Genomic DNA, 16,543 nt, shown 5'->3' with positions numbered 1-16,543 from the left:
CCACTGCTGCCCGGCTGTTTCCTTGTTCTCCCACCACTTGTGGGCTCTTGTCTGGGACTCGGCTGTCGTTTTAGCCTGGGTTTGTACATCAGAAGCAGGAAGGGGCCCTTGAATGATGAAGATGCTAAAGAGAGCACTCAAAGATGATAAAGTCCTAGCAGAGAAGCTGAATGAATTGGGGAGATTCCCAAACCTGAGCCATTCTTTTTAGGTGACAAGTCTGAGGAATTGTCTCACACTGAGGTGTCATTAGAGGAGGTTTTGGAACAATTTGATAAACTGAACAGTGACAAGTCACTGGGGCCAGATGGCAGCCACCCGAGAGATCTGAAAGAACTCCAGTGGGAAATTGTGGAATTATTAACTGTGGTTTGTAACCTGTCCTTTCAATCAGCTTCTGTACCTAATGACTGGAAGACAGCTAATGTGATGCCTATACTTAAAAAGGGCTCTAGAGGTGATCCTGGCAATTACTGGCCGGTAAGTCTAATGTCAGTGCCAGGCAAATTAGTTGAAACTATAGTAAAGAATAAAATTGTCAGACACATGGATGAACATCATTTGTTGGGGGAAAACCAATATGGTGTCTGTAAAGGGAAATCCTGCCTTACTAATCCGCTAGAGTTCTACGAGGAGCTCAACAAGCAGGTGGACAAGGGGGATCCTGTAGATATAGTGCACTTAGATTTCCAGAAAGCCTTTGACAAGGCTGTGGCGTAGTGGGGGGGGTGTCTGCTCTGTGACCCGGGTCCCCCTACGCTGGGATGGGAGATTCTCACTGACTCTCCCAAATGTGGATTAACCCAGACACCCAGGCTCAGCCCCCCAGGGAGAGACAGAGGGAGGAGGGCGGAGACCAGCACCTGGCTGGGGGCAGGGCTGGAAGGGATTTTTGGGAGTTTCTGTCTGGGATCATGGAGGAAGCAGCCTAAGCAAGGGGCTGGGATTTAGGGGCCCAGTCTCCCCCAGCTCAAGGGGGGCTGAGGCATCCTAGGCCCTGGAACCAGATTCCATCTGTGCTGTGCTGTATCCTGGAGAAGCAATAAACTCCCTCTGTTCTACTGGCCGGTGGAGTCTGTTCATGCCACTACGGGGTGCAGGAAGCGGGGGGACCCTGATACGCCACCACAAAGGTCCCTCACCAAAGGCTCTTAAGTAAAGTAAGTGGTGATGGGATAAGAGGGAAGGTCCTTTTGAGGACTGAGAACTGGTTCAAAGGCAGGACACAAAGGGTACGAATAAATGGTCAGTTTTCCGAGTGGAGAGAGGTAAGTAGTGGGGTCCCCATTGTCTGTCCTGGGACCCATCCTAGTCAACTTATTTATAAATGATCTGCAGAAAGGGGTAAACAGGGAATTGGCAAAATTTGCAGATGGTACCAAACTGCTCAAAATAGTTCAGACCAAAGCAGAATGTGAAGAGCTTCAAAAGGATCTCACCAAACTCAGTGATTGGGTAACAAAATGGCAAATGAAATGTAATGTTGATAAATGCAAAGCAATGCTCATTGGAAAGAATAATCCCAGCTCTACCTACAATGTGATGGGGACTAATTAGGCTACAACTACTCAAGAGAGAGACCTTGGTGTCATTGTGGAGAGTCCTCTGCAAACATCCACTCCGTGTGCAGCGGCAGGCAAAACAGCAAATGTTCGGAATCATTAAAAGAGGGACAGAGAATAAGACAGAGAATATCTTAGTGCCTCTGTATAAATCCATGGGATGCCCACATCTGGAATCCTGTGTACAGATGTGGTCACCTCATCACAAATCAGATCTCTTGGCCTTGGAAAAGGTTCAGAAAAGGGCAACAAAAATGGTGAGGGGTTTGGAACGGGTCCCATATGAAGAGAGATTAAAAAGACTGGGACTTTTCAGCTTAGAAAAGAGGAGACTGGGGGTGGGGGTGGGAGTAGGACAGAGGTCTATAGAATCATGGCTGGTGTGGAAAACGTGAATAGGGAAAAGTTATTTACTTATTCCCAGAATAAGAACTAGGGGTCACCAAATGAAATGAACAGGCAGCAGGTTTAAAACAAACAAAAGGAAGTTTTCCTTCACTTAGGGCACAGTCAACCTGTGGAACTCCTCGCCAGGGGATGGTGTGACGGTTAGGACTTTAACAGGGTTCCAAAAAGAGCTAGATAGATTCCTGGAGGTTAGGTCCATCGATGGCTATTAGCCAGGACAAGTAGGGATGGTGTCTCTGGCCTCTGTTTCTCTGGAGGTGGCTGACGGGAGGGAGCACGTGAGGATTCCCTGTTGTGTTCCCTCCCTCTGGGGCACCTGTTGGCAAACAGGATCCTGGGCTAGATGGACCTTGGTGGCTGTTCTTAGTGCGTAGCTCCACAGGGCCCTGTCTTTACAGCCCAGCCAGTAAATTGTGGCGAGTGTCACAAACATGCTGCAGCCGGGCTCCGGGTGCTAGCAGGAGGAGGAATAGATCTTTGAACCCAGGGCCTTTCTCTCGCCTCTCAGATGAGCGGGCTGTCCCAGCATCGCCCTGCGGCTGGCGAGCCAGTGGGGGCAGCAGGAAAGGCCCTCATGGAACAGGAGAATGACCCAGGCAGACCTCTGGGCTCCCACGGGGAGCTGCTCCAGAAGGGGGCCCAGCCTTCGGGTCCCTTTGGCAGCAGCTCAGTCCAGCCTTGCGTGCCCCCGAAATGCAGCCCCCCAGCCCAGCAGAGGCAGGGCCCGGCTCTGGCCTGTGGTGCTGCCCAGACCCACGGCATGCTGTAGGGCAGTGCCCAGGCCATCCCGGTCTCGGCCCCCGGGGCACACAGCAGAAAGGGTGCAGCAGCAAGCACGGCTCCTGGCGCTTGGCCGAGTCCCAGAATGGCAGGGCTCTGGCGGCGCTGGGCACGGGCCACGTGGGCAGACACAGGGCTGAGAGCAGGAAGCGGCAGGGCGGATGCAGGTGGCCTGTGGACTCAGAGAGCTCCGAGCGGGCTTGTGGTGGCACGCAGGCGGCGCAGGAGCTTGGTGTTGCCCCCTTCTCGGGCACAGCCTTACTGGCAGGGCCGGGATGAGTCCCTTGCCCTGCCTCAGTTTCCCTGCGCTGCACCATGGCAGTGGTGATACCACCGGCTGTGGACTCTAAGGAAGGAAGAGCTGCATGGCAGGGGGAGGGGGAGGAGGAGGGGTGGCCAGCATGGGCAGAGGTAGAAGAGGCAGGGGAAGTCAACGCCTTCCCAAACAGCCAAGCATGGCCCCCCCCACACTCCACCCCACACCAGCCACGCTGCGGCTAGGGACACCGAGAGGCTCCCCTTCCCCGGGGAGGCACATGGGGGGCTGGAGATCTGCCCTGCCGTGGGGGGGGGGGGGAGGGCTTGGTTCCTGTAGGGGGCGGGGTCTCAGGTAAAAGAGGCGGGGCTGGGGGTTACCCACTGACCATGGTGGGCGGGGCAGCCAGCAGGCAGGAGCCCGGGGGTCGGAATGGGGCAGAAGGAAGGAGACGCTGGGGCCTGGGGTGGAGGGGCCGGGAAGAAGGGTGGGAAAGAGGAGCCCCAGGCTGCTCGGTGCTGGCCAGGGCCCTGGTGGGGTCCTTGGAAAAGGGGTTGGGGGGAGGCTCAGCACAGAAAGACACAGAGCCCCCTTCAGCCCGGCCCCTGCGGGGTGCCCGTGGGCCTGTGCTGTCCTTGGTGACACCCGGGCAGCCCGGAGCTCACTTGTGGGGCCTGATGTGCTTCCTTGGAGGGGCTCCTGTGAGGGGCCAGGTTCTCTGCAGGTCGCCCCCCACCAGCGCCTCCCAGGGCCGGGGGAGGGGCTCAGGGCCGGTGTCCCCACCTCGCAGAACCTCCCAGCCTCACTGGCCCAGGCTAACCGGCCTGCGCGCCGGAGACGGCAGCCGAGCCCCAGGGCTGCAGGGATCCCGAGCCAGGCCTCGCTGCTGCCGGGAAACCCCGGTTCCTCCGGGCTGGGCAGAGCCCCACGCCCCAGCCTGCGACCGACCCCTGCCCTGTGCTTCCTCGCAGGCTTCCGGGAGAGCGCCTTCGCCTCCGCCATCGCGGCCGCCGGGGTGGTGCACGCCGTCGCCAACGCCTGCGCCCTCGGCAAGCTGCAGGCCTGCGGCTGCGACCCGACGCGCCGGGGGGACGAGGCCGCCTTCCGCGCCAAGCTGCAGCGGCTGCAGCTGGAGGCCATGAACCGGGGCAAGGGCATGGTGCACGGGGTCCACGTGGAGCACGTGCCGCCTGAGGCCCCGGGGCAGCAGGACTCCTGGGAGTGGGGGGGCTGCAGCCCCGACGTGGACTACGGGGAGAAGTTTGCCAAGGATTTCCTAGACTCCCGGGAAACTTACAAGGACATCCACTCCCGCACGAGGCTTCACAACAACCGCGTGGGCCGGCAGGTGAGTGGGGCTGTTCGGGTGCAGCCGTGGGCGCTCAACCCCAGCTCCCCTGGGGGGCGCCGGGGGGCACAGGGGCAGCAGAGGCAGGGGCTAGAGTCTCCGCTAGGGGAGGTACCGGGGGCTGGTGGGGGGAGGGAAGCGTCTTGCACCCAAAGCTGCTTGAAGTTTTGTTGCTGAAAGAAAACGTTGCCCAGAACGGCCTTTCCCCGTCGGACGAGCCGGCGTTGCCGCAGAAAACTCCTATTTCCACGGCGTCATTTGGTGCCAATGCCCGTGTTTCGTTTTGGTGGGGGAATCCCCCTCTCCCTCTCTCGCCCTTTGCTTTTCAACCCCTGTGCTCTGTTCCCGCCGCCCAAAAGCTTCCGAACGAAGCAGAATTTGTGGGGAAAGTCGGAACGCAGCGAAGACGACAAAAACGCTCGTTTCTTGCCCCGTTTCGTTGCCACATCCGCCGGCCCTTTTCCAAGCTGGCTGCCGGGGCATTCTGGGTTGTCTAGCAGAGACGAGCAACGGGGTTTGGTTCGGCGCGCCGCCTGGGACTCCCCCAGCTCGCAAACATTGCGCCCAAAGTCCCTTCCGCTCGCCCGCGGGTGGCACATCTTTACTAGGAGAGCCGCGCCGTAAGGAGGGGCTTTCTCCTCGCCACGCCCGGCCACACGTCTGCACAGACCCGCAGAGGCCTTGCCGCAGCTCTGCAGTTTCCCTCCTTATCGAGTAGTCGATGGAAATTGCAGGACTACTCGATGAGCTGATTAAACGCCATTTAACATCCCTTGCCAGGCTCCAAGGTTAGTGACCAACGGCTCCGTGTCTGGCTGGCGGTCGGTATCAGCAAAGTTCCTCGAGGGTCGGTTCTAGGGCTGCTTTTGTTCAACATCTTTATGCATGACCAGGAGGAGGGGCTGGATTGCACCCTCAGCGAGTTCGCGGGTGACTCTAAGCTGGGGGAGAGGTAGAGGGGTTGAGGACAGGGACAGGGTCCAGAGTGATGGGAAGGGCTAGAGGCATATCAGATAAGAGGCAGCAAAGGCGGGGGGAGAAGGGGGTACTTCAAAGCAGCAGCGCTGCACAGAGCCAGTACCCCGGCCTCCGTATGCACTGCCGCTTGGAAACGCCTTGGCAGAGGGAGAGCGGAGGAGGAAAACGCAGCAGGGACAGGAAGGGGTGCATATGCCCTGGGTGCGTCCCGCTATTTCCCAGCTTTTGGCTGCTTAACTTTGCAACTACGCTGCGGGACAAGGCTTTTGTGGTTCACGGGGGCTTAGCTCCCTCCCCTTGACAGCAGTTTTGCTGGGGCAACTATTATGCGCAGTGCTTTGCAGGCAGGCGGGCACATGGCCAGCCCCTTGTAGGGGGGATGGAAGTTTTTTTGTCAGCAAAAGTTTGGACAAACGGTGTTTACACTGCCTGACATTTAATGCGCCGGCTCAGCGTGTGTGTGGAAGTGGGTGTGACACGACAGGCGCGGTTAGCGGGTTTCACGCTGGGGTTTTATTTCAGTGTTCAGTTATCTTTTGTAACTAAACACAAACAAAAGCGATGCAGGCAGGAATGAAGGGACTTCCATTGCAAACTGCTGTGGCGCTTGGCTGTGACCAGTTAATCGGCTGCCGTGTCCCACCCCAGAGGTGGCAGCATTTGAGTGAGGGGTGCGGCGAGGCCTGGGGCTCCCTGGCGCCAGGTTCACCCTGCAGAGGGCGTGGCGAGCGTGAGAGAGAAAAGGGGGAAGAGAGGGAGTGAGGCTGTGGCGGCGTGTCGGGGTTCCCCTGCCTCCTGCACCCCCATAGTGGCACGGACAGACCCACCCAGCCAGTAGAACAGGGGAGTTTATTGCTTCTCCAGGGTACAGCCCAGCACAGATGGAATCTGGTTCCAGGGCCTAGGATGCCTCAGCCCCCTTGAGATGGGGGAGACTGGGCCCCTAAATCCCAGCCCCTTGTTTAGGCTGCCTCCTCCATGATTCCAGCCAGAAACTCAAACTCTCCTCCAGCCCTGCCCCCCAGCCAGGTGCTGGTCTTCGCCCTCCCCCCTTTGTCTCTCCCTGGGGGGCTGAGCCTGGGTGTTTGGGTGAATCCACATTGGGAGAGTCAGTGAGAATCTCCCATCACGGAGCAGAGGGACCCTGGGACACAGAGCAGACACCCCCCTGCCACGCCACAGGGGTGCCCATCTTGCTGGCTGTCGGGCATGCAGGTGGGGGCGGTACTCCTGGCATGGCTTGGGGGCGGGCGCCGTGTGGAAGCCACCCCAAATGGGTGCCTATAAACCTCCGCCTGGCTCCATGCGGCCGGGGCGTGTCGCCGGGGTCTCAGCGATGTGACACGTTTTGATTGGCACTGCCTCCACCTACACGCCCCGGCAGGCTGCAGGCCCAGCTGGCCTGGGACACTCCCAGCTGAGAAACCGGGAGGCCTGGGCCCGGGACCCCGCATGGAATTTCTGCTTGGCCTCAGAATGCAGCGACCTTGGCACCTGACCTCGGACCTCGGCACCATGGGGAGGGTGGTTTCTGCACCGTTGCACAGCCCTGTCCCTCCCACCTCTGCAGGGACAGGCCAGCGGAGCCTGGGGCCGGCGGGAGGGCTCAGGACGGGACCCCAGAGCCCAGCTGCCGTGTGTTTTATGGAGCACACAGGATCGGGGCTGAGATGAACGGGGAGCAGGAGCTGCCTGTTCATCTCACCACCAAGGCATCCCAGCAGTAAAACGCTCAGGGAGCCTGCGCAGGCCCGTGCCAGGCCACGCGGGCCAGGCACCACAGGGCAGAGGCGTGTCCAGGCCCAGAATGCTGGAGGAGCTGGTGTTAATGGGACCCCAGAGGCCTGGGTGTGAGTCCTGCCCCGCCTGGTGGGCCCGTGTCGAGTTTAGCTTGCATGTTGCCACACTGTGCTAGCAGGGCCCAGCCCTGCTCCGAGCATAGACCCACGGCAGCCCCGGGAAGCTCGACTTTGCCGGGTTGGCCACGCTGCAGGCTAGTGGCTCCGTGCCTCAGTTTCCCCGTCTATAGCCCAGGGAGAACAGCCCTTCTTTGCCGATGTGGGTGGTGAGCTCTTGCCTGGCACACAGGCTCTGTGCCACAGCGGGGGAGCTGTGGGCTTGGGGGGGGGACACATGTCCCATTGGCCCCTGCGCAGGAAACCAGCAGAGTGCTCCGTAGAGCCGGGTGCCGGCTGCAGTGTCACACCCCACGCCCAGGCCAGGGCCCTGCTAGCCGGGAGGAGCCTGGCGCTGGCTGCAGCCGAACCTTCCGCGCCCAGGGCCGTGCCTGAGGGAGCCAGGGCTCAGCGGCCCCAGCGCACATGGCGAGGAACAGAACAGGGGGGCAGGGCAGCAGCGTTCCCTGACGCACCCTGGGTGTGGAGCCACGCGGGGAATCCCCAGGGCCAGGCAGGGGCCCGAGCTGGGGGAGGGAGGCGTAGAGCAGCCAGTCGCTGTAGTGCCCAGGCAGGGGAATTCCAGCAGCTGACTCCAGGGCGCCCAGCTGGGAGCTCACCCCACAGAGGCAGGGCCCCTCCGACGCCCCTCGCTGCGCTGGCCCCGCAGCCCCAGGAGGGAGCGGAGAAGCAGGGGACCGTGGGGAGCAGGAGGCACCAGCCCTTCCCCAGGATTTGTAGCCCTCGCCGATGGGCTGCAAACATGGGAGGAGACGGAGGCTCTGAGCCCGGCTCCTGTCCCTACTGCAATGGAGCAGCTCTTGCCCAGAGGCCTGGGGGCATCTGCCCCCCCCCATGCTAAGACCAAGAGGGTCTGGTCTCCCAGGACCTGTGCTTTGTCCTTCCTGCGCCGCCCAACTGCAGGGCCGGGGGGCGTCTCGGGTGGCTGGTGTCAGGCCCCTGGCAAGCAGCGACCCCGCGCAGGGAGCTGAGCCCAGTGCCAAGCCGGCGGGTCGCGGGGCCCTGGAGAGGGTGCGTGGCAGGGTTCTCGTTCCGCGGCGCCAGGGCCACGGGGGGCAGCCGCAAGCACGTGGCTGCTAATGGGAGAGGGGGTGTTGTGCCCACACGTTCCTGGGCATGCAGTGGGGGAGCTGGGGGGGACCTGGGCGTGGCTCCACGGGGCACAACGGGGGTGAATTTGACCCAGGATGCTCGGAGAGTTGGGTTTGGAGAAGCCTCAGGCGCTTGGGTGAACTGAGGCCTCCCTGGCGCCTCCTCCCTGCTGCTGCTCCTCAAAGGGCCTTCCGCTGCCCAAAGGGGGCCCCCCCTGCACCCACCCAGGCGGTACCGGCTCAGGGCAGGGGCCCTGCCCGCACGCAGGAAAGCCCAAGCGCCGCAGAGGGGTGAGTGCCTCCCGGCGCTTCGTGATCTGTAATCGGGGGTGCTGCTTTGCCTAAAACCCTCATGGCTCTGTTGTAAACATGGTGGAAGTACAACCTCTGTGTGTGTGTGTGGGGGGGGGGGGGTGTTGTATTGTAGTGGCTGGCTGGGTCTCTCTTGCCCTGTTTGTGGGCCAGAGAGGCTGCTGCCCTCTGCTGACTGGAATCCAAAATGCTCAGAAGTGTGTCCTATGACCTATACAGCAAACAGCTCGGGGAGATTTTCCTTTTGCTCGCGCAAGAGAGGCCACCTCTGCTTTTGGAGCAGGAGAAGCCAAGTTACCGGGGGGAGGGATCGCTCAGTGGTTTGAGCATTGGCCTGCTAAACCCAGGGGTGTGAGCTCAGGCCTTGAGGAGCCATTCAGGGGTCTGGGGCAAATCCTCTGTCAGGGATGGTGCTGGGTCCTGCCGTGGGGGCAGGGGGCTGGACTCGACTTGACGACCTCTCAAGGTCTATGAGACCTCCGGCCCTTTGCCTTGGAGCGGCGTCCCCCAGGAAGCCCCTGCTTGCTGGGCAAGGAGGGGCACTAATGTCAAGGCATCCCTTCTTCTACCCTGTATCCTAGCTCCACAGAACGGGGGGGGGGGGGGGGCACAACAGGACTTGGGAGGGAGTGCCGGCTGCTTCTGGGAGTGGTGCAGGGCCAGGGCAGGGGGGAGCCTTAGCCCCACTGCACCCCTCCCCCCCCAGGAGCCATCTGAGATAAGCAGGGCCCAGCTGGAGCCAGCTCCGAACCCCTGACCCAGTCATGAACCCCCCTCCTGCACCCCAAACCCTGCCCTAGCCCTGAGCCCCCTGGATCCGATCTCCCTTACGGAGCCTGTGGCGGTGCGTCGGGGATCCCCCGATCCTGCACCCCGTCCTCAGCAAGATGAGAGTCCGCCAGCCAGTCGAACGGGGGGTTATCGCTTCTCCGGGACACAGCCCAGCACAGACGTGAGGTGGCTACAGGAATCAGGGCCAGGCAGCCTCAGACCCCTTGGGAGAGGGGTCCCCCGGCCCCTGAGCCCCCAGTACTCAGCTTAGTCTCTTCTCTTCTTGGTTTTTCAGCCAAAAACTGCCCTGCTCCCAGGCCCTGCCCCCCAGCCAGGTGTCCGTCTCCACCTCCCTCCCTTTGTCTCTCCCCTGGAAAGAGCCTTGTTACCTGCTCAGGCTGGGACTGGGTGTCTGGGCCAATCCACATGTGGGTGAGTCAGTGGGAATCGCACAGCCCAGCGCAGGGGGACCCCAGGTCACAGAGCAGACCCCCCCACTACGGCACAGAGCCTGTACCCTGAACACCCTCCTGCACCCCAACTCCCTGCCCCAAGCTCAGCTCAGAGCCGCTCTCTCACTCCAAATCCCCAAGACCAGCGCCTGTGCCCCAACCCTCTGCCCCAGCTTGGAGGGAGGGGGAACGGTGTGAACGGGGCGGGGCCTCGGAGAAGGGGCGGGAAGGAGGCGGGGCCAGGGGAGTTGGGTGTGAGGTAGAGCCTGGATTGCACTTGCATTCAAAAAGTGATCTTGTGCTTAAAAAGGCTGGAGCCCCCTGCTCTGAGCTGCCCTGCCACGCCCCTTGGCCTTGTGTCCACCCTGGGCTGCCGAGAGCGCAGGGGGAGAGCCGGGTGTGTCCCACGGGCCCGCAGCTGCCAAGTGACCTGGGGGCGCCATCCTCTCTCCGTGATGGGGCCTTTGTTCTGCAGCTGCTCCGGGCCCTCCCACGTCGCCCTGGCTTCCCCCTGCACAGCCCCCCCAGGAGGGAATGGCCCCGTTTCACAGCTGGGCGGCCTGGCCCCGCCAAGGGGCTGCAGGCGGATCAGAGCTGGGGGCGGATCAAAGCCGGCTTGCGTCACAGGAGCAGCCGCCCGCGGCAGTGGGGGAACCCCTGGGCTGGATCCAAGCTGGGCGGGTGTGTAACTTACACACCTAGTGTGGGTCACTGCCGCATGCAGTGGCAGCTAGACCACAGCAACAGCTAAGAACTAGAGACCTCTACAGCACGGGCTGGGAGCCAGCTGGCTTTTAGCTCAGAGGGTAGAGGCTCCTGTACTAAGCTCCAGAGGTCCCAGGTTCAAACCTGCCGGGTGGTGGTTACGTGTGGAGTCCGCGGGTGCCACTGACCCGGGGTCACAGAGGGCCCAGCTCCAAGCGCTTCAGTGCCAGCAACCCTCTTCCCCAAAACCCAGGTCAACGTGCCTGCTAGCTCGTTTGCCTTCGCCCTCGGCCGGTAACCCAGCAGGAGCCGCAGCACGTGGCCGTGCCAGGTGCTCCTGGCAGTAGCGCATGGGGGCTGGGCTGCTCCCTGTGCAGCTGCAGCGGGGGGGCGCTCAGGCTGGGCTTAACGCAGCCCTGTCCCCGCAGGTGGTGCTGGAGAACATGCGGCAGAAGTGCAAGTGCCACGGCACGTCCGGCAGCTGCCAGCTGAAGACGTGCTGGCAGGTGACGCCTGAGTTCCGCCTGGTGGGCGCCGTGCTCAAGGAGCGCTTCTGGGGGGCCACGCTCATCCGGCCCCACAACCGCAACACGGGCCAGCTGGAGCCAGGCCCCGGGCGGCCCCGGCGCCGAGCCGGCCTCGGCAGCCTCGTCTACTTCGAGAAATCGCCCGACTTCTGCGAGCGGGAGCCGGCGCTGGACTCCTGGGGCACGCGGGGCCGGCGGTGCAGCAAGAGCAGCCTGGGCATGGGCGGCTGCGAGAGCCTGTGCTGCGGGCGGGGCCACAACGTGCTGCGCCAGACCCGCAGCGAGCGCTGCCACTGCCGCTTCCACTGGTGCTGCTTCGTGGCCTGCGAGCAGTGCCGGCTCAGCGAGTGGGTGAGCGTCTGCAAGTGAGCGGGGCCGGGCGAGGGCGCCACTGGACAGACAGCCCCGGCCCCGCACGGCTGGCCTCACCTCGCCCCTTCCACTCTGGCGGCGCCTGGGGCCTGTCCCCGCCAGGCGCCCCGGATCCCAGCCGTGGGCAAAGGCCACCGCTGCCCCCCACCCCCGAGGACACAGCAGGGCCGCTCCGTGGCAGGGCGGGCTGGGACGGGGGTGGGTCGTTTCCCAGCTCTGCACAGTCCCTCTTCCGTGGCAGCGTCAGCCCCCGCCCACGGGCCACCAAGCGTGGACAGGATCTGGCCACACACGGCTCCGGCCAAAACTCCCCCGTGGGGACACGCGCAGAGACCTGCAGGGGGCCAGAGACCCCGTCGGTCGCCAGCCCGCCCACCCGGCTCCGTCCAGGGCAGCTCCCCTGCGGGAGCCAGCGCCGGGTGCGCCCTGCTGCCCTGGAGGGATTTGGGGAGCCCCGCGGGAGTGAGCTCTGGAGGGACATTGACCTGGCGTTTCTCAGAGGAGGGGCCCCCGTGCCTCGTGGCAGTGCCGCGTGTGCCCGGGGCCCCGGCTGGGCACGGTAAGTTATTTTATTATTGTGAATAAAAGCGGCTTGCAGACAGCGCCCTGCAGGGCTTCAGCGCCGGGCGGGGCAGGGAGTCGGGAGGGGTGGGATGGGGGGGTAACCCCCTCCATGCTGAGTCCCCCTGGATTCCCAGGGTGCTTATGCTGCTGTGGGAAGGCAGGAGAGACCCCCTAGAACCAGGGGTGCTGCTTCAAGCACCGTAACCTCCCTCGCCCATTGGCACAGGGAGGCCGGGGTGCTCAGGATCCGGCCTCTGCGGGGCAGCCCAAGCAGGGGAAGCGAGGCTCAAGCTGCGGTGAGAGCTTGGCCCCTGCCCCAGGAGCATAGAGCCAGAAACAAGAAACAGGGCCAAGCCAGGGGGGACAGAAGAGACAGCAAAGCTACCAGGCCCCTGCAGAGACGTGCTCCTGATCACGGGGGTTGCTATGTGTCAGTGTAACCCACGCACCTAGTGCCATTCGCTGCCCAGGCGGTGGCACCTCGACCACATACAGTGAGCGATAAGAGCCAGGAAGCCCTCCAGCCCACGCTGGGAGCCAGCTGGCTCTGTAGCTCAAGCCGTAGAGCAGGGGTGGCCAACCCATTCCAGGCAAAGAGCCAAAGAGCCGGGCAAAAAAACAACAAAAAAAAGGACTTCCCCTTTAAGAAAATGCGTTTAGAGGCTTTTTGGCCACCTCAGTCGCACCGAATGGCTACCCTGCCCTGGTGAGCTGGGAGGAGAGGGCTGTTTTCAGGGGCGCGGGGGCGGCTTTATGATCCACGTGGGGGGCTTCGCGAGCTGCACCCTTGCAGGGAAGAGCCACATGTGGGCCATGGCTTGGCCACGGCTGCTGTAGAGGCTCCGACAGGTTCAAATCCACCCAGGGGCAGGTACTTAGCACGGTGCCCGCTTGCTCGGTGGGCTGCAGACGAGGGGTCATCCCCCGCCACAGGAATGCAGCCGCCTCCGAGGAAACACGCCAGCTGGCCAGGAGTGTGCAGCCGCCACAGGGGGCACCCCGGTTCCTGCAGGAAGAAGGGAAGCAGAGAGGCCGGACTGGGTTTGCCCAGGACTCCGGGGCTCGCTCCTGGACACGCACAGGGAAGGATTCTTCACACAGGCCAAGTCTGTGTCACTGCAGAGATTTGCTCCCACGTCGCGCAGAGCCACCTCCGCCAGGAGCAGGACGCTGCCCTGTGCCAGTCCCCCCCACCCCACAACTGCCACCTGCCCTCCACGGGGGCGCTGGTTCCCACCCGCCCTGTTCTCTCGCCCCTTGTGCCCACAGTCCCCTGGGCCCTCTGCCTCCCCGCGGGGGCTCTCCTAATCCCCCAGGGGTTCTCAGCCTAAGAGCGTGAATGGGGACCAACGTGACTCTAATTCACTGGTGTCCAACCAGTTCTGAAGCGAGCTAGCCACGCTCAGCTGGGCAAATAGCCACATGCGGCTGGTGGCGAGCATGCTGGGCACCGTGCTAATGGCCCCTAACTGTTCCCATCCATGCCTGGAATAAGTTTTGTTCCCTGCACCAAGGCATGTGTGCATGCGCACCACCCGTGGAAACAGGCTGCCAACTGTGGGCATTCTGCTAATCAGCTGTGCGGCTTTTGAATCTCTCCTGGGTGGCTGCCCACACGCTCAGCTTCCAGAGAACACTGATGGGGACCCACAGGCGGGGGAACCCCTCTGCCCAGTACAATGCTGCATAGAAACCCTGGACACCTCCCCCTCCCATCTCTACATCAGCACCAGCCGCACGGTGACTCCCAGCTGGTCAGCCCCTGGGTCTCGGGGTGGGTGGGGCAGCCGCTCACTGCACATCAATCACACCTCGGCCCTTTGTACTTGGCGCCTGGTGCCAGACTCCAAGGGGCTGTTTGGCTTGGCGTGTGTGATCTCGCTGGGCTGCCTGCCTCAGACAGTAATTGGCTCTCCCCTCCACCGGCTCATTAACGCCCAGCTACTAATCCAGCAGCACTTACAGGCTGCAACTGCTGGGGCCACGCTGCCTGCGGCTCCCCGGCCCTCTCCTTGATGTGGTCTCTGGGGAGGTGCAGCGGGACCCTGGCTACACCCCTCAGACCCACCCAACTACCCCCGGCTCCCACGATCACAGGCTGGGGCACTTCCAAGGCACCGAGCTCGCAGGCGCCAGGCCCTCCCCAAAAAGCCAGCCAGCTCCAGGAAGCACCCAGCACAGGGGGAATTGAGCAGATGCTGGCCGGCCACAGCACTGACCTGCCGTCGCTTCCTTAGCTACCCCCCAGCCTCTGACCCGGGAGCAGAGCTGGCCCCAAACAGGCCCGTATGCCAGGGAGCAGCAACACTGCCACTGGACTCGGGCCCTGGTTTGAACCCACTCCCCTGCTGTTTGCCACAGCTGCCACCGAACGTCCGGCCACAGCCTGCCCGCTCTCCAGGCTGGAGGAGATGGAACCGTCCCCTGGGGCCCTCGGCGTGGCCGGCCCCAGAAGGCCTCTGGCTTGCACGTCCCATCGCATTCCGCCGCCCGGCTCGCCGGCTCTGTTGCCACCGCTCCGTTTCGACACAGTGCCCCTTCGCTGAAATATCCGGGCACGTGGAGGAGAAATGAGCCAGAAGAGGGGGTGGAGCAGGCTCCAGGGACAGCAAGAGGATAATTAGGGGTTTGGAACAGGGCCCATATGAAGAGAGATTGAAAAGACTGGGACTGTGCAGCTTAGAAAAGAGGAGACCAAGGGGGGATAGGACAGAGGTCTATAAAATCATGACTGGTGTGGAGAAAGTGAATAAGGAAAAGTTATTGACTTATTCTCACAATATAAGAGCGAGGGGTCACCCAATGAAATGAACAGGCAGCAGGTTGAAAACAAACCAAAGGAAGTTTTTCTTTACTCAGCGCACAATCGACCTGTGGAACTCCTCGCCAGAGGATGCGGTGAAGGCTAAGACTTTCACAGGGTTCAAAAAAGAGCTAGATAGATCCATGGAAGTTAGGTCCATCAGTGGCTACTAGCCAGGCTGGGTAGGGAGGGTGTCCCCAGCCTCTGTTTCTATGGAAAAGGGCGACAGGGGAGGGATCACGTGAGGATTCCCTGTTGTGTCCCCTCCCTCTGGGGCACCTGGCACTGGCCGCTGTGGGCAGACAGGACACTGGGCTGCATGGGCCTTTGGTCTAACCCCGTCTGGCCACTTATGCTCTTAGGATTCGTGGGCACCAGGGAATTCAGAGCTGCCTCGTGGGAGGCGCTTAGTGCCTGGGCAGTGAGACTCGGGACCAGGCCGCCCAGAAGGGTATGTCCCAGGCCCTGGCTTTTAGCTCTCGAGATCCCTGGTGCAGACCGGCCACGACCACGCGGCCCCGCGAGGGAAACGCCCCTGCCCAGCCGCTTGCTCTGAGCGACGGACAAACCAGGACGAGGCTTTACCCCATTAGGGCACCAGTTCCAACAGGCCCCCAGAACCCCCTGCACCTCATGGGTGAAGAGAGGGGGGCGCCCCCGAGCCACCGCTCCCCCGCTGCTCAGGGTGGTCTGTCAAGCCCCAGCTCCTGGGGTCATGGCTTTTGCAGAGAGCTTTCAAGGGACTCTCTCCCAACGGGGCCTGCCACAGCCCACAGAAAGCGCCCTGTGGATTTCAGCAAGGCCCAGGCACTTGAGGCTTCGGGCCAGCCCCGGGCCTCCCAGGAGGGGCGAGAAGAGCAGCCTGTTAGGATGGGGCATCAAACAAAGGCAGGTCCTGGCCACAGAGCCTGGAGCCCCAGGGCTGGGCCCTGCGGCTGCAGGAGAAGGAATAGGTAGGAGGGGGCACTCCCCAAGTCCCCATTGCCTCCAGCCCCACACCTTGCTCTGCAGCGCCCCCTCTGGCTGATCCAGGCACAGCAGGAGAGCCACGGCCCCAGACTCTTCTCCGCAGCCGGCTCCAGCCTCTTCCCCTCCCAGCTCGGGCTGTTCTCCAGCTGGCTCGCAGCCGTGGGAGGGAGCCGCATGCCGGGGCACCGGGCGCGATGGGGCCTGCCCTCCCGGACCATTAACACGCGCCCGGGGGGGCTAGCGGCACCACAGGCGTGTACGCCAGCAGCGCGTGCCCCATCACGCCTGAGCACCACGGCTCCGCCGGGAGAGGAGAGGCGGGAATTCTTCTCCCAGCACGCGGGAGGTTCCCCCACCGCCGGCACGCACAGCCCCCTCCCCGCCCTCAGTCCCTCGGCCGGGCTGCGCTGTCGGCTCCCTGCTGGAGAAACACGAGTCTTGGGGCGGAGGGGACGTGCCAGCCAACGCCTCTTCCAGGCCTCGCAGCCCAGCTGGGCTCCCAGGGAGCAAGACCCCCCCCGGACGGGCTCTAGAAACCAGACCCAGCAAGCACAACCCTGCCCGAGGAGCGAGCCGGCTCGCCCCCTTCCAAAGAGACGCTGTGGGGCGACCCCCATCCTTGCTACAGCCTTCCCTGTGCCAGCTGGAGGACAACCCTCCAGAGCCAGGCTCCCTACCGGGGCCAGCGCAGAGCAAATCCAGCCAGGCCCCATGGATCATAGCGCTGCC

General features: G+C 62.7%; 1 protein-coding gene across 1 annotated transcript in view; it reads left to right on the top strand.

Moving 5' to 3' along the window:
* The window catches only part of WNT10A (Wnt family member 10A), a 39,405-nt gene extending 27,326 nt beyond the window's left edge, over positions 1-12,079 (top strand). The window contains exons 3-4 of the mRNA XM_075932945.1: positions 3,978-4,354; positions 11,008-12,079. Of these exons, the coding sequence (XP_075789060.1) occupies positions 3,978-4,354; positions 11,008-11,475 (845 nt within the window). The 3' untranslated portion in view covers positions 11,476-12,079. The remainder of the gene's footprint in view (positions 1-3,977; positions 4,355-11,007) is intronic.
* The last annotated feature ends 4,464 nt before the right edge of the window (positions 12,080-16,543 follow it).

The sequence above is a fragment of the Pelodiscus sinensis genome, chromosome 7 (genome assembly GCF_049634645.1).
Source record: "Pelodiscus sinensis isolate JC-2024 chromosome 7, ASM4963464v1, whole genome shotgun sequence".
Taxonomy (NCBI): domain Eukaryota; kingdom Metazoa; phylum Chordata; order Testudines; family Trionychidae; genus Pelodiscus; species Pelodiscus sinensis.
This window is presented reverse-complemented; position numbering and strand designations above follow the sequence as displayed.